General features: G+C 41.8%; 1 protein-coding gene across 1 annotated transcript in view; it reads right to left on the bottom strand.

The window, feature by feature from the left end:
* Window positions 1-24658, bottom strand: part of FBXO33 (F-box protein 33) — a 590205-nt gene that overhangs the window by 227157 nt on the left and 338390 nt on the right. The window contains exon 3 of the mRNA XM_044074239.1: window positions 15479-16164. Within this exon, the coding sequence (XP_043930174.1) occupies window positions 15479-16164 (686 nt within the window). The remainder of the gene's footprint in view (window positions 1-15478; window positions 16165-24658) is intronic.

The raw sequence follows: 24658 nt of genomic DNA, 5'->3' as shown, positions 1-24658 counted from the left end.
GACACCTTGAGTGGAGGTGGACCTGTCCACATTCAGAGTTTCAACGTCAAGAGTGGCTTCGGTATCTGTAGTCGGGGTGTGGGCCGAGGAGCCTGCGACCTCAGGCACAGGAGACGCCGTCAAAGAAGTGTCGTCGGTAGTCAGGGGCTGCGTAGGCGCCTCGCTGAGAACCGGACCATGTGTAGTCGGCTTTGGCGTGGTGTCGGTAGAGGCCGCGGACCTTGTGTGTCGGTCCTTGTCTTTGCGTTTTTTAGACAAAACCGGAGTTGGAGTATCCAACGACATAGTATAGTTAAATGCTTTCCCAAAATAATGCTGGGCGAACTCCGCCCGACGCTTAATAGTGCGTTTGTTGAATGTCGTGGTGTGGGCCTAAACAAGGTATACAGAGGGAATGGAAATCCTTATGCGGTATTTGCTTCCCACAAGAAATACAATTATTAACTTTGTCTGACATCGGTCTGAGGCAAGAAAAGTTTCCCCAATGGGGTATTAGCTTTTAAGAAGACTTCGGTTTCCACATTTTCGTAATCTCAGGAGCTGGCCGACCGGCACTTGCGAACTGCTTCTGCTTCGGGCACCACGCGGCAAGAAAGACTGAAGAAAATGGCGTTGGCTGGTTCCTTTACACCCCTGTCGCACTGGCGTCAGGGAAGAAGCGACGACAACCGATGCCGGACATAGACTTTGGCCGCCCGAGGACCCGCCTGACGGCAGGAGAACCCATCTGTTATGACTGCAGCTGTATGCACGATGAACATTTGTAGTTAAGTTTCTGTTTTGTTTCACCATTTAATTCCCACTCATGTAAAATCACTGTGGTCTTTCACAATAGGTCCTTTAAATAAGTCTTTGTTTTACATATAGCCCTTTCATATCATCCTTCATTTAAATTTTTATTATAGTGCCCCTTTAGATGCTCATCACTCCATCTCTACTTATTTATGCGCTTCCCTTCATAGCTCAATTTCTAGTTAGTAGTCCACTGTTTTAATTTACAGTCAACAACTGCAAGGAAAGTTGCTGCGTTCATTCCTATCATTCTAGTTACATCTGCACTGTTGTACATTTTCACTACCTACCTGTCTTTCCAATGTTTATTTACTTGTAACTGTATTAACAGTTGTCTCTTCAGGGAATACACCTTTCTCTCCCCCTGCACGCAGATCCCACATCATTTCAAGTGCAACTCATTTCTCTTTCTGTGCTCCTAGAAAAACTTGTATCTCCACTACTGTTAATTCTGGGCTGACTTTTGTACATTTTCTGTCATAGTCTTTAGTTACATGTTCTGCTTTCATTAGTTATGTATACTGCTGTATTTCTTGACTTATGATTGTGTATAATGCCGCTCTTCCTATACCTGCATATCTGTACTGCTGACTATCCAGGATTTTTAATACCTTGTATTAAAAAAATACCTGGCAAGGTGTTTTTTGGCCCGGGATGTGGCCTTCAGACCAGTTCCCTTACCTAGTTAACATATACATGTACAGTCATTGTCACTTTATTACACTCCTAGTATCCAAAACCAGGTATGCTTTAATAGGTACATTTTAAACTGGAGCAGCACAGTACAGTTTTGTACCTACCATAAATGTAGACGTTCAAGTGTACACCCTGCTGCAGTCATCACACTTGGGTTATCCTGTCGTCAGGCGGTCCCGCAGTCGGCCGGAATTCCAAAGTCTTGGTCCGGCGTCGGTTGCTGTCACTTCTTCCCTGACGTCAGTGCGCCAGGGGTATATATAATGCATCCGACACCATCTTCTTCAGTTTTTCTTGCCCCAGATGTCAGGTGCCCCCAAAAAGGTGGTCAGTAATTAGTACCAAATAAAGTAATTTTTTGCACAAACACAAAATACCTCCAGCTATAAGCAAATACATCAGGAAGGTATTGTATAGATTTAGCCAGTTAGATCAGAGGGGATGGAGGGAGGGTAACCTGGACTGCAGCAGGGTGTACACTCGAACATCTACTTTTATGGTAGGTACAAAACTGTACTATGTTCATCGTGTTACCCTGCTGCAGTCATCACACTTGGGTAGAATCCCAAAGCTATGGATGGGTGGAGGAGTTATAGAGGGTTAGAGGAGGCTAGACGGCCCTGCAGAACTGCAGTGGCGAAGCCAGCCCTAGTCTTAGAGTAAAGTGGTAAGTGATAGTGTTTGGTAAAAGTGTGTACTGAACTCCAAGTTGCAGCTTCCAAAATCTCCTTGGTTGGTACCCCGCCTGAGGAAGGCTGTAGATGTAGCTGTTGCCCTGGTGGAGTGGGGCCTAATGGTAGCAGGAACTGGTTTTCCATAATGGGTATAACAAAAACGAATGCAATGTCCTATCCATTTGGAAATGGTTTGCTTTGATATAGTCTTCCCTTGTGAAGCTGTAGCATAGGATACAAAGAGCTGGTCAGATTTTCTGAAAGCCTTAGTTTTATCCAAGTAGTAGCAAAGTTGCCTGTGAATGTCCAAGGAATGCAGGAGTCTTTCTCCTTTGCTCTGTGGGTTTGGGAAGAAGGTGGGTAAGTGAATGGTTTGATTTAAAGACACTGGAAACCACCTTAGGCATGAAGGAAGGATTAGTACGTACAGAAACTCTGTCTTGATGGAGAATGAGGAAAGGTTCCACTGCCATTAGTGCCTGCAGCTCTGAAACTCTTCTAGCTGAAGTTATTGCTAGCAGCAGGGCAGTCTTCCATGATAGGAACTGTAGATCTGCAGAGAAAGCTGGTTCAAAGGGAGGTAGTGTAAGTTTTTCCAGAACAAAATTGAGGCCCCATGTTGGTGTAGGTGCTCTCCTGGGGGGCCTAATGTTTTTTGCCCCTCTGAGGAACTGCCTTAGAAGTGGATGCGAAAATAAGGGTGGTTCTGTGTTGTAGTGGGCTGAAATAGCTGATGCATGGATTTTAATGGAAGAAAAAGAAAGTCCTTTGTGCAACATCTCAGTTAAATACTGTAGAATCTGAGGCAGGTGAGGCTGAAGTGTGTTTTGGCCTTTAGTTTGGTTCCACGCACAAAACCTTTTCCATTTGTCCGCATAGGCCTTCCTGGTGCTGGGCCTCCTAGCTTCCAGAATAACATCCATAACTGCTTGGGAAAGAGGAGCTGGCTGGATGTTTAGGTGATTTTCCATGCAGCCAGATTTAAGGTTTTTCACTGGCTGTGAAGAATCTGATTGTTTTGCTGTGTGAGCAAATGGGCAGTTTGTGGTAAAATCCAAGTTGGGCCCTGGGCCATATTCCTCAATAGTGGGTACCAGTGCTGGCGTGGCCAGTCTGGGGCTATGAGTATCAGTCATGGTCTCTCCTTTCTGAGTTTCAGTAGCACCTTTGTGAGGAGAGGCAATGGAGGGAAGGCATATACTGTCAGGTTTTTCCAGCTGAATGAAAGTGCGTCCACTTTCCAAGCTTGATGGTGAAGTGTCCTTGTACAAAATTTTGTTAGTTGATAGTTTTGAGTACTGGCAAACAGGTCTATGTCTGGAAGGCCCCATTTCTGAGTTATCATTGCAAATACTTGTGGATCCAGTTTCCACTCGTGGGGATCCATGATGTTTCTGCTGAGGTCGTCTGCCAATGTGTTCTTTTGTCCTGGCAGGAATTGAGCTTGTAAGTGAACTTGGTAAGCCAGAGCTGTGTTCCACAAGGTCATTGCTTGCCTGCATAGAGGGTAGGAGTGTGTACCCCCTTGTTTGTTTATGTACCACATTACTGTGGTGATGTCCGTCCTTATTGTAAGTTGTCCTGGATGTAATAGATTCTTGAAGGCTGTCAGAGCATTCTGTACAGCTAGCATCTCTTTTTGAATGATGTGCAGATTCCTTTGATCTGCAGACCATACGCCTTGAACGCACTGTCCTGCCATGTGTGCCCCCCAGGCATAGTCAGATGCATCTGTTGTCATAGTTTGCCTGGCTGGGGGCAAGGTGAAAGGCTGACCCTTGTTGAGGTGACATGCCAGTGACCACCATAGAAACTCCTGTTGTAGGCAGGGAATGAGAGATATCATTGTGTCCAAGCTGTGGCTGTGTTGAGACCATACGCTTTTTAGGTACCACTGTAATTTCCTCATATGCAGCTTTGCAAATGGTATTAGTAGTATGCAAGATGCCATGAAGCCCAAGGCCTGCAGAATTTTTCTTGCAGGTAGTTGGGTCTTTGCTGCCATTGTTTTGAAATATTGAGTCAGTTGTAGTTGTTTGTCTGGCGCCAGATAAGCCTTCTGGGCCGTTGTATTCAAGCTGGCACCCCGGAATGTCATATTTTGTGAGGGTACTAGTTTTGATTTCTTTTCGTTTACTGTGTACCCCAGGCAACTTAGAAGATGTTTTACAAAAGCCAGATGTTGTAAGAGGATGTCCTTGCTTTCTGCTTGGATGAGGCAATCATCCAGGTATGAGTATATTTTAATTCCTCTTTGTCTGCAGTATGCAATTACTGGTGCCAGGCATTTTGTGAAGACCCTGGGCGCAGTAGATAAGCCAAAGGGCAGTGCAGAGAATTGGTAATGGGTTGAACCTGCAATGAAACGGAGGTATCTTCTGCAACTTTGTCTGATAGGGACATGCAGGTATGCCTCCTTCAGGTCCAACGTTACTAGCCATGCTTTCTTGCCCAACATGGGAAGAAGCTGCTGTAGTGTTAGCATCTTGAATTTGGGTACTTGTAAGAAGGTGTTTAGAATTGAAAGGTCCAGAATTGGTCTCCAGGCATTGTCCTTTCTGGGGACTATAGAAAGAGTCTTGAGTAAAATCCTTGGCCTTGCTCTCCAGTGGTACCAGTTGAATGGCTCTCATGTCCATGAGAGCTGTAATTTGTCTTTGTGCCTCTGCCCATTGATTTTGTGGCAAGTTTGGCATTCCTCTTTTCATTGGCAAGGTGTGAAAATGGAATCTGTATCCTCGTGAAATTATGTCTAGGACCCATTTGTCCTTTGTGACAATGTGCCAGTTGTCTGAAAAAAGTGCGAGTTTTCCTCCCAGTGGGGGCTGCCAAGAGAGTGTTGCTTGGCCAGATGAGGTGCAAGTCACTGAGTTTGCCTTCTGGTAGTTTGGGACCTGTCTTCTCCTCCCTTCTGTGCTGCAGTGCCCCATTATCTAGGTTTGTACTGGGCTTGTGGTTGTCCTCTGCCTCTTGGACGTCTGTATTTACCCCTCTGTGGCCTGTCAGTAGCTGGAAAGGACCAATTTTTTGTTGGCCAATTTCTGCTGAAGCGAGGGGGCTGTACCTGTAGGAAATCTTTGACTGTCTGCATAGATTTTGCCTTACCCTCCATTTTCTGTAAGACGTCTTCTGCTTTAACTCCAAAAAGAACATCCTGCTGTAAGGGAACATCTAGAAGCTTTGCTTTAACATGATCAGGCAGAGTTTGTCCTTTAACCAAGCATGCCTGCGTATAACAGACCCAGTGACAGCTGCACTGCAAGAAGCCTCCAAAGAATCAAACTCACATTGTAAAGCATGTTTGCCCACCTGTTCAGTTGCATGCAACAGATCCTGCATTTCTTTCAATTCAGACTGTTGAGGGAGTGTGCTCATTTTTTGTTTTAACTGAGACATTAGAAATTGCTAATATTTTAGCATGTGAAACTGGCAATTTAGTGCCTTCATAGCTAGAGTGGCTGAGGTGGAAACCTTTTTCCCCCACCTGTCTAGTGCTCTGGAGTCCCTTTCAGAGGGTACAGGATTTTTAGCCATAGAAGCCTTAGCCCCTTTGGGACCCTGGGAGATAGTCTCTGGATCAGCAACAGGACTTTTGTAAAAGACATTTGTGGGAATCAGGCACTCTATAGTATCTGTCAGGTTTGGCCGGAGCAGGAGGCAGAGAGTCTGGGTTCAAACTGGATTCTAAGTAAACATCATCCACAATGTCTAAAACTGGGGGGATGGCAACTGGTCTGTGCTGGGGGAGTAAAAGAAACTCTCTGAGCCTTTTCTTTGAGTCAGAGTAGTCCTGACCTTCCCAGTGAAAATGTTCCCTCATAGTGTGTAAAGTTTCCCCAAAGGAGTAGTCTTCAGGGGGAGAAGCTGAGGGAATGGAATCCTCAGCATCAGAATCTTCATAAGGGGAGAAGGAGTAATCATGGTACTCTGAGGAGCCTGAGGAAATGGACACTTGTTCAGAGGATGCATAATCTTCCTCTTGTCTAGGCCTTTTGTCAGGAGGGGGTTGGGAACCCCTGATTAAAGAGATCAAATCTTCAGCCATTTTGAGCATCTGTTTCTTAGGCATGGGGTCTTGAACAGGGGACTGAAGCGCAGTCTTTTTAGGTTTAATAGGAGTCTTCGTCTTAGGATACGTTTTAATGGTGAGCGTCATCGGTCTGAAGACGCCTTCAGAAACCGAAGGTGTTTCTGCAGCACCAACATCTTTTTCAGCAGTGTTGTTGGTAGGGGCTGAACAAAATGGCTGCGTCGGCCTGGTACTTTCCACCAAAAGTTCTGAAGCGGTCTTGGGTTCCAGATCTGCGGTAGTCAGGGGCTGCGTCAGAGCCTCACTGAAGACCGGTGAACCGGAGGCCGGACCAGCCGAGGCCTCGGAGTCTGGCTTGGGTCTAGGCTGCCTGTCCTTATCCTTGCGTTTTTTGTGCACGCCGGTAGTCGGTTGCTCCAACGGCATAGTGTATTAAATTTTCTACCGAAGTAGTGTTGTGCGAAATCGAAGTGTCTTTTTATAGTACGCTTATTAAACCTAGCACAAAAATGACAACTAGTGACGTCGTGGTCTGGGCCTAGACAAGGTATGCAGTAAGAATGAAAATCCTTATGAGGTATTTGCTTCCCACAAGAAATACAATTGTTAACTTTTTCTGACATCGGTCTGAGGTAAGAAAAGTTTCCCCAATGGGGTACTTAGCTTTATTGAAGACTTCGGTCTGAAATTCGAGTTTGAAAATCTCAGGAGTCGGCCGACCGGCACTTGCGAACTGCTTCTGCTTCAGGCACCGCGCGGCAAGAAAGACTGAAGAAGATGGCGTTGGATGCATTATATATACCCCCTGGTGCACTGATGTCAGGGAAGAAGCGACAGCAACCGACGCCGGACCAAGACTTTGGAATTCTGGCCGACTGCGGGACCGCCTGACGATAGGATAACCCAAGTGTGATGACTGCAGCAGGGTAACACGATGAACATCTTACTGTTGGACAACATTTAAAGTCCCAGGAATGCTCACACCTTTCCACCATGTAAATTATCCATTATAAACAGTGCATTGAAAATCAGTCCAGTTTACATGTGAGCTACAGTGACTGCTTTGGAGTTATTTATCCTGTGTTGAAGGTTACTAGCCTCTTTTCAGGGGAGACCCAAGGTTGTACACTGCTAGAAGAAATTTGGCCAGAACATCACAGAACTTCCTCAACTCTTTTCAATAGGTGTCATGGAATCTCTTGTATCCACCTGAGCTACCACCAACTCAAGCAGATGAACCCTTGATTTAACATCTCAGCCAAAGGACAGTACACTCAGAAGTACAGCACCCCCCCTTATACTGCACTGCAGTGTCAGCATTCAGTCTAACTGATGTGGAAATTAAACCTACCCCCTTCTGCACCAAAGGTGTGTGCGCTACCCACTGCTCCATTGTTACTGTTGAGTTTCTGGCTAGTTCACTTAAATTAATTAGATTTGGAAACTGTCCTCCTTCATTTTAAGGTGACTAGGAGCAGACGTTTAGTTTGATTTCCTAAAATTATATGTATTTGGGACCTCTAAAGACACCACTGGTACTTTCTTCTACTTACCCTTTTCCATGACTACCATTACTAAAGCCTTTTGGCACAGCCAGGAGAATTTAGAAGACAAGGTTCTATTGAGAACTAGAGTGACAGAGTAACAGATTTATCAGGCAATATATGATGGTGCAAAGTACTCGGAGGCTGTAGCAAAATGGTCTACTGTAAATAAATGTCCTGTTTTTTTTTTCCTTTTTAATGTTGCCCTAAAAGAATGAAGCTCAAGACAGCATTTTGTATGAGATCCTTGTTTCTCTTTGTACCAGTGATTTAAGGAATACTTTACATGCACCTAGCCACGAATAGGTTTGTTTAGTGTTGTAGTAATACAGTCTCCGTTAAGTGAAGAGCTGTTACTTTGCTGTTATAGGCAAATTCGCTCATTGAATGGCTGTTACTTATACTGTGCTTACAGATAGTGAAAAAGACTATAATTCTTATTACCACAACTCCTACATTGGAACTACCTTAATTTTTATATCAGCACTTTCAGTTGTTAGTCACACATAATGCTTTGTAATAACTTGGAGTGTGGCACTAATTACAGCACAGTCTGATATCTGACTAGCAGTTGATATACCCCTAGGTTTGGGTAATGGTCTAGACAACAGATTGACTGCTGTAGCATATTTAATGCATGCTTGCATGCTGTGTCTGGACTTGGGCCAGTAGGGGCTGTTTGTGGTGAATGGTTTGTTAAGCAAACCAAACTAAAGCCAGAGCACCAAACAACTAAAACTAGTCAAAAGGAAAAGTAGAAGTCTGTAAGCTGCACCATGTGTGAGCTTTGTTGTTTTGTGGACCTCCACAACAGCTACCTCAGTGTTGTATAAGGGTCTGTAAACACTAGTTAAGTTTTGTGTTTGGACATCTTTAGAACCAGCTGTCTTGTGTTCAGTGGTTTTGTCACAGTACAGCACTCATTTGATTGTAGCATTGTCAAAAAAAACAGAAGGGCAGGAAGCTAAGTGACAGTATGATGTTGTGGACCAGTAAATAAGCACAAGTAACTACTTTTATGTGGTTTATATACTGGCTTGAATATGGACATTATTTAGGGTAGGGCAAAGGCGGTAACTACAGAGAGGAACTGCAGCATGCATGATCATAGTTGCTAAATTAGTATGGATCATGGTGTGTGTGTGTGTGTGTGTATGTGGGGGGGGGGGGCAACACTGTGAAATCTTGGACTACAACCTGAAAAAAAAAATCCCTGCTCATGCTTATGTCATCACACACCACCAGTGTATCCCATGGCATTATCAGTGTGCAGAGGCGTGTGTGACAATGTCAGCACCAAGAGACTGTGTTAGCCTGCCCTGCGAGCTTGCAAGAACTGATTTTTTTTAAATACTCTTGGCAACTGATAGGCTCGGGGAGTAGGTTTCTCATCATAAGAGTACCTAGTTTCAAAAGAAGTTTTGCATGATTTTTATTTGGGAACTTGAGGACTCAAAAATAAGTGCAGAGTTTCACTTTTGGTTCTATAGTACGAAGTATTTGCTGGCTTTGTAAGAAAATGGCGGATATAGATAGATGTTGAGCAAAGGTAGACAAACACTCTGTAAGTGCCTTACACCCATTTAATCTTGAATGGATCATGTGCACTGAATTATCTCTTCCACAGTAAATCAAAAACATTTTCACAATTCAAATCTTTAGTGAGTATGTGTACAACACAGCTAAGTGTGAATGTTTAAAGTTGAAAAGGTAGTCTAGAAGCAAACAATAGGTGTTACGACCAAGGCCAATAATTTCTCACAGATGGTTAATGGATTCATTTCATACCACATTACCAGTAACTAATAAAAATATGTAATGTTATGTTATGAAAATAGGTTGCCTTTGGAAAGATGATCCATATATAAGCAAGTTATACATTTTACCAATTTTCATTTTAAGTCATAAAATAAAACAAGATGATATTCTCTGCCCAATAAATCCTAAAGCATTTGTCATTTAATATGACATTTGCTACTAGATTATTTTGTCTGGCCTGCTGTGTCTCCAGCACCAAGCCATTTTAGCAATGCACTAGTGCTAAGGCAGAAGCCAGGGAGGTGCCATCACTACATGCTCCTAAATGAGCAGGGGTGGCCTCACATTCTGAATCCTGCACTTTATCAGTCACTAATCTTTCGAATCCAGCCACTTATTGTGATCTTAATGGATGTTACAAGGACACTGTTTATTTTATAGCCTTCCATCTTTCTCTTCTTCTTCTTCCCAGCTCCCTTAAAAAAGCTCCCCCTGCCTTTCCCCTCTTAGTGTGAACTGTCATTGTAAAAGGTATTGATACGTAAAACAAACAGTAATTGAATGGAGACACAGAAAAGGAACAGAAATACAAAGACAGGTGGAAGTCAAAGCTCCTTGTTGATTGTTTAGACGGTTTTGATATTGTTCTGTGTCATACTTTACAGTTTTTGAACATAACAGATACTTTTAAGGTCCATACTCATTGCTGACCCTTGTTATCTTACCTCTAGGGATAGAACATTGGGTAAAATCTGGGAAAAATTGGTTACATTTGTAAAGGCTTTTGAGACGTTAGCCTAGTAATCTGCTATGAATTTATTAACCTATGATATAGTTTTAACTTCAGAACCTACATAAACTTAAAGTTGCAGTATAGTAGACTAGAAAATATTTGGCTGCATTAATATCCATGTATAGTATGCACAAGCACAAAAATTAAACATTTTCCCCAACCTTCAGTACTTTTCTATATATGCACATTCCTGCAGCGAATTTGAAGCTATCGTTTTCTCTGACTCATTCTCTGTCACTGTTTTAGAAGCTAATGTGGCAGAGAGGAGCAGCCTGTGTCTAACCAAATCACACCTTGCCATCTGCACTCACTCCAGGTTAGTCTGACCCCAGATGGCCCAGATTTCTACAAAACAATAGCACTGTGTGAGGGTTTTGTGTCTAAGGCACACAGCGAAGGGGTCTTTGTGGAAAATGCTTCATTTCAGTGCTTGTGCATACATAGAAAAGTACTGAATGAAGGTTGGGAAAAATGTTTAATTTTTGTGCGTATGCACACATGGGCAAAGTACACAAGGGATCCTTGGGGGAAATGATCCATTTTGATGTCATTTGGTGCTTACTATACATACAAACACACTACTGAAGAAGTCATTCCTGTCCACTAATAAGTTGTACAGAAAAGGGTAACATACTTCAGAATGGCCTGCTTGATTTAGCAGTACTGCCATTGCTTCTTTAACACATACCAATTAATATCAACACAGGTTGGCTTCATTTTTAATTCTGTAAGAAATGTATGTGCAATTAGACTGAATGAAATTTGGCTTGCATTACACTGATGTGCCTTTAATGGTAGTAAATACCTTTAAAGAATTTGCCCTTTTTAAACCGCTAAGTGTCCCTCTTGCCCCCCAGTCCTCAGCTGCTTCCGGCACCTATGGGAGGTAGTGAATAGGTGTTCTTGCTTTGCCCTGACTGACTCACCACGGCTGTCACGCTGTTATTAATCACTTCACCATCATTAACCTCATCTATGGACAGAATGCTTGCAGTCTCAGATCTCTCACATTCTGAGAAGACAGTGAAAGCCTTTACAAAATTGCTGCCATTGTCAGTAATTGCTGCACACACCTTTTGATCCATCTTGTACTTGATGGGAATGCTCTTAAGAGTTGATGCTATAAGATCATAATGTATGCCTTCCCTGTAATCTGCAGCATGACAAAGCAGCTGACTTTCTTTGAAGTGTGTCACAGTCGATCCAGTGGACGGTAACACCAAAGAAACATGATTCTGATGGGTCCAAACGTCAGCCATAGTGTGCTGCATACTATCAACATCCATGCTGGAAGAAGCTGCAAGCATGTTCTTATCATTCATAAGCATATTCGTATGCTTTTCTGTAAGATCATGCATCTGATAAATCTCTGTGTTTTTGCTTAAAGTTAAATCACTGTCTCAAAGCAAAATCTTTCTCAATGCATCATTAACACCACACACAAGCTTGTCTTTTATCAACTCATCTCTCAGATCACCAAATCTGCACGTTTTTGACTTGTTTCTCAAGTCAGTTATATATCCTGCAAGTTTCACTAGGCTTTTGAGCTCTTTGTGTAAAATAGTGCCTTTCCACTATAACATTCGTTTGAAGGTTGTACATTTCTGTAAACTTACGTTTTACACACTCAAGAGTCTTTCCACTTTTTAGCCTGTATCAGAATATGGCAGTCTTCCACCCTTCTCTGCATAAACAGCAGGTGCTTACACAAATGAATGTTCTCTCTTAATGGCTTCTGAACCGGCTAAATTGAGCAGAACAAATTCTTTTGTATATGCATCTTTATCAGAAAAAGCAGCCTGTATGAAAATATATTCTTGCTCAAACACTCTCCAGTTTTCAGCATTATTATTATCAAACACAAGTGGATCAGGTCTGTGAAATCCCTCTGCCATGCCAAATAAGTGTCAAACACACACCAAGTACTTGTAATTATATTCAGCTGTACAAGAGACTCTTTGAAAAGACTGTACTGTAATACTACACACACTGCCAGCACTTTGCACACTTTAGATACTTTGAATAGCTTTAGTTAATGTGAAAAAGTAGTACATTGCGAAAAAAATACATTTTTTTTTTTAACATTTTATATGATTCTGATATTGTTTCAAATGTTTTCATAATTATTTCGGGCGGCCATGGTGGTGCAGTGGTTAGCATTGTCGCCTCACAGCAAGAGGTTCTCTGGTTCGATCTTCGGCTGGGGTGCTTTTCTGTGCAGAGTCTGCATGTCCTCCCTGTAGTCGTGTGGGTTTCCTCCGGGTGCTCCGGTTTCCTCCCACATCCCAAAGACATGCTGTACGTGGACTGGACACTCCAAATTGGCCCTAGGTGTGAGTGTGTGAATGTGTGGCAACTCGACACTGTAAAACTCCACTGCCAATCATGAGCAGACAGGTGATCCGCTGTGGCGACCCCCTAACCGGGAAAAGCTGAAAGAAGAAGAAGAAAAAGTTTTCATAATTATTTCAAGTACTTTTTTCAGTATGTCGCAATTTTGAACATTTTGTTTATTCAGTAATTTGTTTGGAATGCTTTACTTTATATTCATCGAGGGAAAATCATATAAATGAGTTTAAGAACCTGGAAATATTTTCTGACCTGTTTATGAGTCGTTTGCAGTCGTTTGAGCCACTATTGTATATTCCTCCATTTCTGACTGTGCCTCATGGTTTTAAGAAATTTTGACTTCAGATCCCATTCTGAGAACATGTCACTCGTCTTGTGTATTAATATAAGATGATGAGGCTCAAGTGTTCATTTAAGATATTTATTACACACAAACACATCAGGGCGGATGACTGGAACATAAAACATAAGCAAACTACCTAAATGACTGACACATACATGCTTTCACTCCAGCCGCTTACACAAAATGGCACTCTGCTTGCATGTGCTCAGTGCTTTCTGTGCATGTGTCCATGAATTACAGTGGTTTTAAAAGTACAACACCCACACTATGATCTACACTCACTGTGTTCGAGTGGGTTTCCTCAGAGTATTCCGTTTTCCTCCCACATTCCCAAGACATGCTGCAGGTGGATTAGACATTTTAAATTGGCTTTAGGTGTGAGTGTGTGCATGTGTGTGCCTTCTGAAAAAGGTTTTACGCTGGGATGGCAACTCAGTGTAAAACTCCACTGCCACTTGTTCTGCAGACTGATGATCCACCGTGGTGATCCCCAATGGGCACAGCCAAAAGGAGAAGACTAGTCTTTATAGCTAGAGAGTCACAGATAATAATTAAACCAAACCAGCCAACAGCATAAGACCTATAAAAAAAACTATCACATTTTGTCTATTTTCAGAAACTAAAAATTGAAACCTGAAAAGAATTTTAAATTGAACATAAAATATTGTCAGGACAAATGTTGGTTGATCATAGATCCACTTGAAGTGTGCTGCTTGGTGCAATGGGTTGTGGCATCGGGTGCTCAACTGATGAGTTTGATTCCGACTGATGGTGGTATGAAGAACCAATGCCATTTATTACACTGCAAGGTAAGGATATGATCTCTGGCAGGCTAGAATTGTCCAGTGTGTTAGGGGATGTTTTAGTGGGTGAGAGTCCCATAGTACCAGGGCAGGGCTGTAGTCTGGTCATCATTAGTTTTCACCTCCTTGCAGTGCTAAAAAAAAAATGAAGTAAATTTTGCTCCAGACTAATTCTAATGATCTGTTATGAATGCTACGTGCTATGAGATGTACCAACATTATGCTGTAATTTTTTATCCAAATTGCCATTTCAAAGTGTCAATTACCTCCTAACATCTGATTACTATTCATATCATATAGGGACCACGGAAGTTTTACATCCCTCTTTAGGAGGCTATATCACCCATGTTGAGAAGCACTTGTTTCAGCAAAAGTAACTCGCATTCAGGTTACTAAAAAAAGTAATATATTACTAGTTACTATTTTGAAAAAGTAACTAGTTATATTACTAGTTACTAGAATTTGTAATATATTACTTACTGTAATAGATTACTCCCATCACTGCATACACATATATATATATATATATATATATATATATATATATATATATATATACACACACACACACACACACACACACACACAAACACATGCATTTTATAAAGATATACACATATACATATGAATATGCATGTGTAAGTATGTGTGCACACATGCACACACAAAAATTCATCCATGGTTTAGATATTAGCAATTAAGTATGCATATTCTTAGCTGGGTTACCTTTTGTGCAGAATCTGCATGTGTTCATACTGGTTTTGCCCAGATACTCTGGTTTCCTTCCACTTCCTAAGGACATGTTGTAGGTGGTCTTGCAACTCTTAAAACTAAATTGTCCATAGACGTGTGTATATGTACATATGAAAGAGACATGAAGAAAGGCTTTAGTAAACTCTACAGATGGTGTGAGTGTTCACAGGGGTAGCTAAAGAGTCAGATGCGAATACTACCATTGGATGGTTATGTATGTACACACACAAACACTTGTGTGCGCCACCCTGCGAGATAGCACATACAAGATAATGTGAGATGGTAACATTCCTTTTGCTGGTGCCCAGAGAATTCATTAGCTGTGATTAGGGATGGAACTTCAGTGTTTTGGGGTTATGTATTTATGTTTTAATGCCCACTCACTCAGTTATACTACTGAAGAGAATACTGCATATAGTCTGTTCTTCATTGTTTTAGCAGTAAAACTTGCCCCTTTTGCAAAGCAAGATATCAAGAAGTATATACTGCCCCATCTTACACAGTCTGTGTAGTTTCTTCCAACCTAATAGCCCACCTTAGCAAATTCACAGACAGTGTAGTTGAAGTGGAGGTCTTATAAAGTTAGAAAGCTAAACATTGCTACAGTAATGTTCTTCATTGTTTATATCAAAGTAATGAAAAATAACCAAATGCTTATGAACTGAAAGCCTATTATCTTAATCAAAATGTTTGCTTATTTCCAGTATTTTAGGTAAAACAACCTTACCCCACTAGATATCAAATCTATTTTACCAATGCAGCTCAGCAGCTTTCATTATCTTGAAGAAGTGAGCAGATTACAGCTAACAAGTTATTCCACAAAGCCCCTTAAAACTGCTAAAGTGTTTGTGTGTGTGTTCTCAAACAACATGTCACCTCCAATCACAGGCATTTGCCACTTAAGGGAATTGTGTTTAGTTAAACTAAAAAAAAGGTATTTTACCATGAATTGCAAGAACTGACAGCCGTGTACACTTCCATGTTAGTAAAACCAGAGGGTCTTCATTTCTGTTGTTGCTGAGATCGGGAAAGTGTAACATATCAATTGCATCCTTCATTACAATGAAATGAGTAAGGAACTTGTCATACTGTCGAGAGATTAGGTCCACCACAGCCCCTGAAACAGAAGTGATGCTGCTATCAAAATGTATCCTCTCTAGTGGTATGCCTGGTTTCAGAACTGTCAGCATATCATCACTCTTGACATCAAAAGCTATCATGTAAACCCGTAGATTTGCACTGTGTCTTACAAGGGCCTTCCAATCCTCATCCTGTGGCATGGTGTTTAAGGACTTCAGAGACAGGGAAGCACTGTGAATCATTAAAGAAAGTCGATGTAAAGGCACACGGTTGGTACTGGCCAACACTCTTGCCATTTCAGCAGTGAACTCTGAAAAATCTAAGGCAAGGGACTGCAGGTTGACAAAACGCTCCAGTTCGGCTGCAGTGATAAAGGTACAATCCACATTGCTATGGCTATCTAGCAAACTCAAGTGTTCCAGAGAGTTGGCAACTGGATTTGATAAAGCTGACAGAGAGGATGGAGTAGGAATCTCCAACATAAAGCCACAGGACAGCCACTTAAGTTGTCTGCAGTTGGTCAAAATTTCTTCAAAGAGTTGTTGTATCCTAAAATGCATAAAAAATATAAATGGCATGAAAAAAGCAAGTCCTTCTCTGGAATCAGATTACCTTCTTAAGTTATGAATACATGTACAAAATTATTAATAAGCACAGTTTGTTTGCAAATATTTCACTCAGCTACGAGTCTTGCATTAACAATGGCAGATTTCAATATTCTTACTTTGCTGAAGTCAATATGCATAAAACTCATGGCTTCAGCACTTACATACCAATTAAAATGTGGCAAAGTGTTTTGATGAGAACAGCAATAATTTTTTCCAACAATGAAATAAACAACTAAGAAATAATGCCTTAACATTTGACTCAAACAAAACAAACCGGACATATACAAATTCTGGTGACCACAAAACAGTGGCTGGTACCAAATTACTACATGGAGCTTCATCAAAAGGAGCATACAACTTGCTCCTAATTAGTGTCAACCTCAAAAGAGCAGGTTACATTACTGAAGAGGTAAAGAGGTGACCACACACACACACACACACACACACACACACACACACACACACACACACACACACACACACACACACACAAAAAATAAAAAAGAAATGTTCTGTTTTCTCAGTCACATACAAGTATAAACAAAAAAGCAAGTCTTTTTTAAAAATGAATCTCTAAATTCTGAACAAACACTGTATACACATGCACATCAGAACACTGTTTACTTCCTATACATCTCAGAGAAAAAGAAACTCAGTTGCTTACAATTACATCCATATGTTAAAAACAGTGTGTGTGACAAGAGTTATTTAATGCAAAAGGCAAACTAATCCCCGATGTTTATGCATCCATACAAGTGCGTGTGTGTCCATCTCTCGTTAGTCTGCCCTGTAAGGGAATTTAGTCTTCAGTAGGTAGAAACTCCACTGTCTGTGAACATTCAATGAATGCAGGATTCTTTCTCCCTTGTTTTAGGGTTTTGTGAATATGAGACAAACATGCACACAAAAAATATGTGTGTGTGTGTGTGTGTGTGTGTGTGTGTGTGTGTGTGTGTGTATATATATATATATATATATATATATATATATATATATATATATACACACACACACACACACACACACAGTACAGTTGCGCAAGTCCTACTTACCTGTAACAGTAGATGTTCATAGAATGCACTGCCTCACTGGTATTTGGGTAGTATTGCCTTGCTACCCTTCATCTGGCAGTCTACCAAAGCTCAGTCCCTCCCATTGCCTGTCTGTAGCTGTGATGCATCGATCACCTGGCAGTACAAGGACTACCTTATAGACCCACAGAGAGGACCCTTTCAGTTTTCTAGGGTCCAGCAGGAGCAGAAGATGGAATTGCAAGCTTTGCAAACATCTACTGTTCCAAACCAAAACCACACACACACACACACACACACACACACACACACACACACACACTAAAGGTCACTAAGCATAGCAACCCCAACTACAAATTATGTACATCCAAAAAGGGGGGGGGGGGGCACTGCCAGTAAGACAGTATGTGTTCTACCAACATCTGTTATGGGTATGTAGGACTTGCACAACTTGACTACATTTAAACACTCTACTTTCCCAAAGCTTACGCAGCATAAGAGAAGGAAGGACAAGGGTCCAGGAGCTCCTACAGACTGGTTCCCATGAAGTCTGCTCTGGATCTTGAAAAGGCATACAGCTTATACTGTTTCATTAAAGTATGGACGGAGGACCAAACTGCTGCCTCTAGAATACTTCAACAGTCCACTCCTTTCCAATAAGCTACTAAACAGGAAAATATTCTGGTAGAACGCACCTTTACCTTACTTGGATTCATCTTGCCATTGTAGGTGCAACAAAAAAACAATATAAGTGGACATCCAAACAGGTAACGGTTTGCTTAGAAACAGGTTGACCTTATTTTTTGCACCTGTGTAGTAAATAAAAAGCCTTTCACCCTTCCTGAAGGGTTTCGTTCTGTCAAGGTATTATCCGAGCTGCCTGTGGAAAAGCAAAGTATGAAGTATCCTCTCTCCATTATTCTTACTTTCTGGGAAGAAAACAGGGAGGATGACCAACTGACTGAAAGTGAATTCTGTGAACACTTTTGGCATGAAAGAGGGTTACTGCTTAAAACAACCTTATCCCTGTGGAAAATCAGGTAAGGTTGTCCCACATAATTGCTTGCAGGTCAGAGTCTCACCTTGCAGATGTCAGAGCAATAAGCAAAACAGTTTTCCATCTTAAGAGCTTTAAATCAGTCTGAGTAGCAGACCTGACAGGTGACAAGGTCAAACTTTTCCAGAACATAGTTGAGACCCCACAAAGGAGGAATTTGCTTGCAAGGAAGTCTTGTTTACAATCCTCCTTTCACAAACTGTTTCACTAAAAGAGAAGATGAAAGAGGGGGATCTACTGGAAGACAGAGAGGACCACTAAAATACCTTAATGGACACGTATGATATGCCATCCTGAAGTAGCTCACAAACATTTCAAAACCAGAGTGATGTTAACCTCAGGTGACCCTCTGTTGTCACCTAGGTATCACTTAGAAAACCTCATCCATTTGTAAACATGACACTTTCTAGTAGCAGGTTTTCTGGCCTCCTTTAACATTTGCTGCACATCTTCATGAATCAAGTACCTAAATGGAATCAAGACTGAATCATCCAGGCTGTCGGTCATAGTTGCTCCAAAATAAGATACACTAGTTGCACTCAAACTGTGTAAGCAAATCCAGAGTCTGAGGAAGTCTGTGGCAATTGCCCTTGGCCAATACCATTAGATGGGAGAACCAAGACTGACTGGGCCAATATGGGGTCACCAAAATGATCTTTGGCATTTCTTTCTGAATCTTCAAAGTACCCTGTGAATCAGTGGCAAGGGTGGAAATGCATACAAGAACATCCACTTCCAACAGAACGGGAATGCATCTATCCTCCAAGCATGGCTACAAGGATGTCTGGAAGAGACTTTGTCCAGCTGTCTACTTTGAAAGGAGGTGAACAGATGTATTTGGGGCATTCTCCACATTTGGACTAGCTCCTGGAACACCAAAGACTTGAGATGCCACTTGTGCAGGTCTGCCCAGGATTTGCTTAGTCTGCCTGCCACAAAGTTTTGCTTAGACAGAACGTATGATGCCTGAAGAGTCAGAGAATGCTATAAAGCAAGCGCCCAGGCCATCACTGCCAGCCAGCACAAGTGACATATGACTGTTACCCCTTTTCTGTTGAGGTACCACACCACTGTAGTCTTGTCTGTAACCACCAGAATCCAAAGGTGATGAAAGACTTTAAAGGTGTGGCTCACTGCCAACAATTCCTTGATACTGATGTGCTTCCATGCATCCTTGGGATTCCAAGTGGCCTGCACTTGCACTCCCAATGATGCAGCTCCCCAACTGAAGTTGAATGAACCTGTCTGGTCAAACAGAGTTGGAACAGGTGGGAAAAAGGGAAGTCCTGGATTGACATAACCGTATTCTCCACCACTGTAACTCTTGTCTGATGAAGGGCAGCACCAGTAACTGGGATTCCAGGGAATATAGGTTTTGGGTCGTTTCATACACACCACTAAACACTGTCCCATCTCCACATGAGGAACCTTATCATGAGACTCGTGGATGCCATCATTCCTAGAATTTTTAGGAATTCTCTTGCTGAAGCGTGGTTTGTCTAGGAAAATTCCTGAAATACTGCTTGGTAGGACAGGACCTTGTTATCAGAAAGAAAGGCCATTCTTTCATCAGTGTTGATTAAGCACCCCAGGAAGATGATTCTTTGCAAGAGTGTCAGGCGTGACTTCCGAAGGTTCAACTTGAACCCTAGTTGGAAGAGACCTTCTTTAGTGATTTCAAAAACCTGGATATAGACTATGCACAGACCAGCAAGTTGTCCAAGTAAGAAAAAATGTGAATGACAAGAACCCAGCAGTGGGCCACTATCAGAGCAAGGCATTTCGTACACACTCAAGATGCAGTGGGGACAGCCCAAAGAGAAATACATATAACTGACAGTACAAACCAGACACAGCAAATCTCAGATATCGACTGAGGTGATAAGCAATGGGGATATGATGATACGCATCCATCAAGTTCAGAGTCACCATTAAGCAGTGGTCCGGCAGAAGAGAAAGAACTGCCTGCAGAGTGAGCATCTTGAACTTTGGGATCTTGAAAAAACTATTCAGGAAGAATAGGTCCAACATCAGTTTCCAGGACAGATCTTTTTTGGGGACTAGGAAAATTCTGGAGAAGAAACATTTCATTCTCTCCAAAGGAAAGACTATGATCCCTGCATCCAGCATGTGCAAGAGTATTCCACAGTCTTGTCCAGCAGATGAATGGAGGTGAATGTTCCTTCCGCTGCCACCTATAAACTCAGCCAATGATGCTGAGCACCCATTTGTCAGAAACTGGCAGCCAGGCTGCCCTGTTGACAACGCTTTGCAATGAGGCACCCACAGGAGAACTTTGGAAGGACGGGTGCAGAGCCTCAGTGTAGCCAAAGGTTGGGAGGGGGAGCATTATCCTTTTTGGGAAAGGAAACCTTTGTTAGATTTGGCAGAGTTCTTTTACTGCAATTTCCTTTAGTTGACTTGGTTTTTCTTTGGTCGGGACTTCTGTTTGTTGGGCTGTCGAAAACTCTCTCTCTCTTATTGGAAGAGAACTCTGGAATATGAAACGTTTTAAACTTGTTCCAGTCTTTAAGGATCTGATTACCTGCTGTAAAAAACACTCAATCAGCATCAAGTCAGGCATTCAAAATCTCATTTTTTAACTCATCAGAAAAATTTTGACTATGCAACCAAGCACACCTCCTTACCAAAACGGACAACACTGCATTTCTAGAAACAGTATCAGCCCTTTCCAAGGCACTATTTGAGAAAAACTGGAAACAATCCCTTTCACACAGTTTTTCTACTCTGCAGGGAGCAATGCAGCAAACTCATCGGCACAATGCATACCTCTCGATGCCAACTTCCACAGAGGTTCACAGGTACATAGGAGATTATTAGGCTAACGGTTTAACAACCCTCACAAGCCTAGCTAAAATAACACAATTTTACCCAATATATGGCCCCTAGGGTTAAGAGGATTGCAAGGATTTGTGCTAATGGAGTGAGTATTTTACAGAGTGCCCCCATCCACAAGGGACATAGTCACTACCCCAGATGTGAATCTGTGATTCTCCATCCACTGATCCAAACTGATCTGAAGAGGGCGAGGGAAGGGCTCTGCTTAACATGAATAGGAAAGCCTGTGCCAAAGAAGGGGCCACCTCTGAGACACATCTGTTTCTCCAGCATGCTTTTTTACGTCGCCGACTAAGTTCAGATTCCAAGATCAAGTGACCATCATGCTGTTTGACTTGCAGATGTGTAGCAGCTCCCACATGGCTGGATTTGTGAGTGTCTTATAGGTCATGAATGTGTCACCCATTAATAGTCAGTAGGAGACATAGCAAATGGATAGGGCTTTTAGTCTATCCGCATAGGACATGCTATTCACACCCTGTATCTTCTTTGTGTGGAACCTCTGAGGTCTCTCCAGCTGCTGTAAGTGCCTGGTCAAGTACATGCCAAATGGCGCATTACATTTCATTATTGCTCTAATGAGGATTGAGTAAAGAGGGACTATAATTTCCATGGAACTGAATGTACTCCTTTACTTATAAGTTGTGCCACACAGGACTTCCTCACCACTGTGGACGCATGCCGATCAAAGTTCAGACTACTATATCTGTACCTAGATCTCTCACCTCTGAGTCTACTCTTAGGAGTGTGCTATTAATGATGTCATTTGTAGGATTACTTGACTTCCCAAAGGATATGATAATGCATTTTTTTTTTTGCATTTAGATTTAAGCCATGGTTCTGGCACCAATCACTTGTCTGATCTAGACCCTCCTGAAGGATTCAATGATTTCCCCCCACATGGAGTTGTCAGCAAACTTTGTTATTCAGGGGCCTTCCACATTAGCCTCGACTTCAGAAAAGTCTATTCTGAACAGAAGTGGTCCCAGCACCAAACCCTGTGGCCCACTACTAGTAACTGGCCTCTTGCTGGATCTGGATTCACCCACTTTAACCACGTGTCCTGTCCATGAGCCAACTAGCTTATCCATCTGGTGGCATAGGGATTTATGCCCAGTTTTGTGAGGTTCTTTATAATACCATAGTGGGGAATTGTGTCAAATGCCTTGGCCAAGTCAAGGCAAACAGTATGTATTGTTTTACCCCCATCCATGGCCTTAGTGACTTTCTCAAAGAAATCCACCAGATTCAGTAGGCATGACCTGCCCTTGACCTAGCCGAATCAGGTTGGATCCAGTGTTTGGAGGTTTCCTATGTAATTATCTCATTAACCCCAATATCGTCTCATAGCGCCTCTGTGCTTACATTCGAGCGCGCTATGAGATGATAGGAATTACAAGCTGTTACCCCTGAGTGCTTTCAACAGGCGTGATAAACTGCAGTGCAGATTTGTAGTTGACCTTCATGTAAAACATGCTGAAATCATAACTGAAGTTGTAATTTACTTTTTAAAGTTACGATTCAGCATGTTTTTACATGCTGGTCACATTAAACTTTCAGTTGAAAATACACGTTTAAAGTTGTTAATAAGTCAAGTGGTGGTAGCCTATCGGATTCTTGGAATCCAAGCCACCACTTGCATAACACCTCCACCCCCAACCTAAGTTCCTTTTGTTTGCCCCACATAAAGAGGGCCCAGCAGCAGGTATTTCCTTTCTTTTTGGTGATATTTGGAGCTTTACCTGCTACTGGATCTCTCTATTTTACTTCTGCATGGATCACTGTTACACAGCCACAACGGTTTGTCGGATCCTGGTTCCTGGTTTAATAATTCTTTTTTCCTTCTGCATGGCCCACGAACGAACAGCTTCTTTTTTCAGGTAAGCTTTTTGATGGCATTCCAGCTGTAGGCACAGTTTTCACAAATTTCTGTTGCCTTCGGTTTATTCTACATTTCAAAGTTATTGAAGTTATTTCTTATTTCGGTACTTATGTATTATCGTAACCACGTATCCCGGAATGTGGCTGCAATAATACATAACAGTTTTCGTGTAGCTATTTGTAATGCATTAAGATTCGAGGTAAGGCTCTTTTGTGTGTGGTATTTAACGGCATTTTGACACTTCAAAATTTTCCGACTGTTTTGAAAATGTGTGACGTCTCACTGCACTGCCCCCCCCCCCTGTTAGCATGACTAAAGTGTGAAAAGGAACTTGTACTATGCATCTTAACATCAAAGTGGCCATCAATTGACCTTCATGGCTACATTTCAGACTTTTAGTAGTTGGCTCCTTAAATACTTAGATAGTGCAATGACGAGTAACCATGTGGTCTCTGGAAACGGAGTCAGCCATTCCTTCACGAGTGACCTTTGCTTCTGTTTATATTAAGCTTTTGTACACTTTAAACTCTCCTCAAAGCAGGAGGCCAAAATGTTTAATGCCCTTTTATGACGATTCTCCAAAAGGTTTCGGTGGCTGTCAAAGCCTTTTGGGAAGTGGATTTGAGGTGATCAATGTAAAGTCCTAGCCCTCCCAAATGACATGCAAGTCTTAATACTTAACAGTGTGGGAGTCTGTGGGGAAGTGGACGTCCTTGATCTAGACGTTTAATATCTTTGCTCCGTTACTTGTTCGATAGTGTGGGGAGTGCATCTGAGGCATCGGGCTTCCTCACAAATGTCTTGCATTTCCCTCTCACGCCCGCCCCACTGACGACATGAGTGTGTAGAGAAAGGGCTATTTAAATGTCTTGGCTTTATTAAGGTATATGTATAATTATTAAAATACATGTTTATTGTTTAAAATATAAAGGATGCGTAGATGATGGAAACTAGTGGGGAAAGTAGAAATGTGTACCTGAAATGTCCTTTCTATTTCAGAGTATTGTGTACCACTACTCTTTTGCATTAACATTTGGTGCAATGTTGTGGTTAAGCTGAGGTTTTTGTGGTACTGTGGTTTGGATGGAAGGAGTACATAAAATAGAACACATCTGAGTGGAAGAGATCTTCGAAGGTTTTGACATTGTAAAGTTGTCTTAGATTGTTCCCAAACTCTTAACAGTTAAGTTAGGTTTTGCTTCCGTAGGAAACGATGATTAATGTTTTTTTCGCTGTTTTGTTCATATTCAAATTGTTTGATGGTTGATGGTCACACTTTGCTGCTTGTCTTCAGAAGATTACTTTGCTGCTTGTCTTCAAAAGATTACTTTGTCTATCTCCCTAGATAAATTAATATTTATTTATTGACATTCCTTCAGATTATGACAGAATTTCCTTCTGTATTGAAAGGATCTGTGGGCATGGATACTTTTTTGATAATTTGCATTGTTCTTGCCTAATGTTTACACTTTTTGCAGGCGCAAAACAGCGAGTTAAACCTTAAGTGTAAAGCATAGTGAGATTCAACATTCATTGTTTACATGTTGGTTAAGAAGCAGGGCATTGAATCTTGCTGACTTTAGCATGTTTGACCCCACTGTGACTA

This window comes from Protopterus annectens, chromosome 6.part0 (assembly GCF_019279795.1).
Source record: "Protopterus annectens isolate FY-2018-M chromosome 6.part0, PAN1.0, whole genome shotgun sequence".
In the NCBI taxonomy this organism is placed as follows: Eukaryota; Metazoa; Chordata; order Ceratodontiformes; family Protopteridae; genus Protopterus; species Protopterus annectens.
The sequence above is the reverse complement of the archived record's forward strand: the minus strand, read 5'-3'. Positions and strand labels throughout refer to the sequence as shown.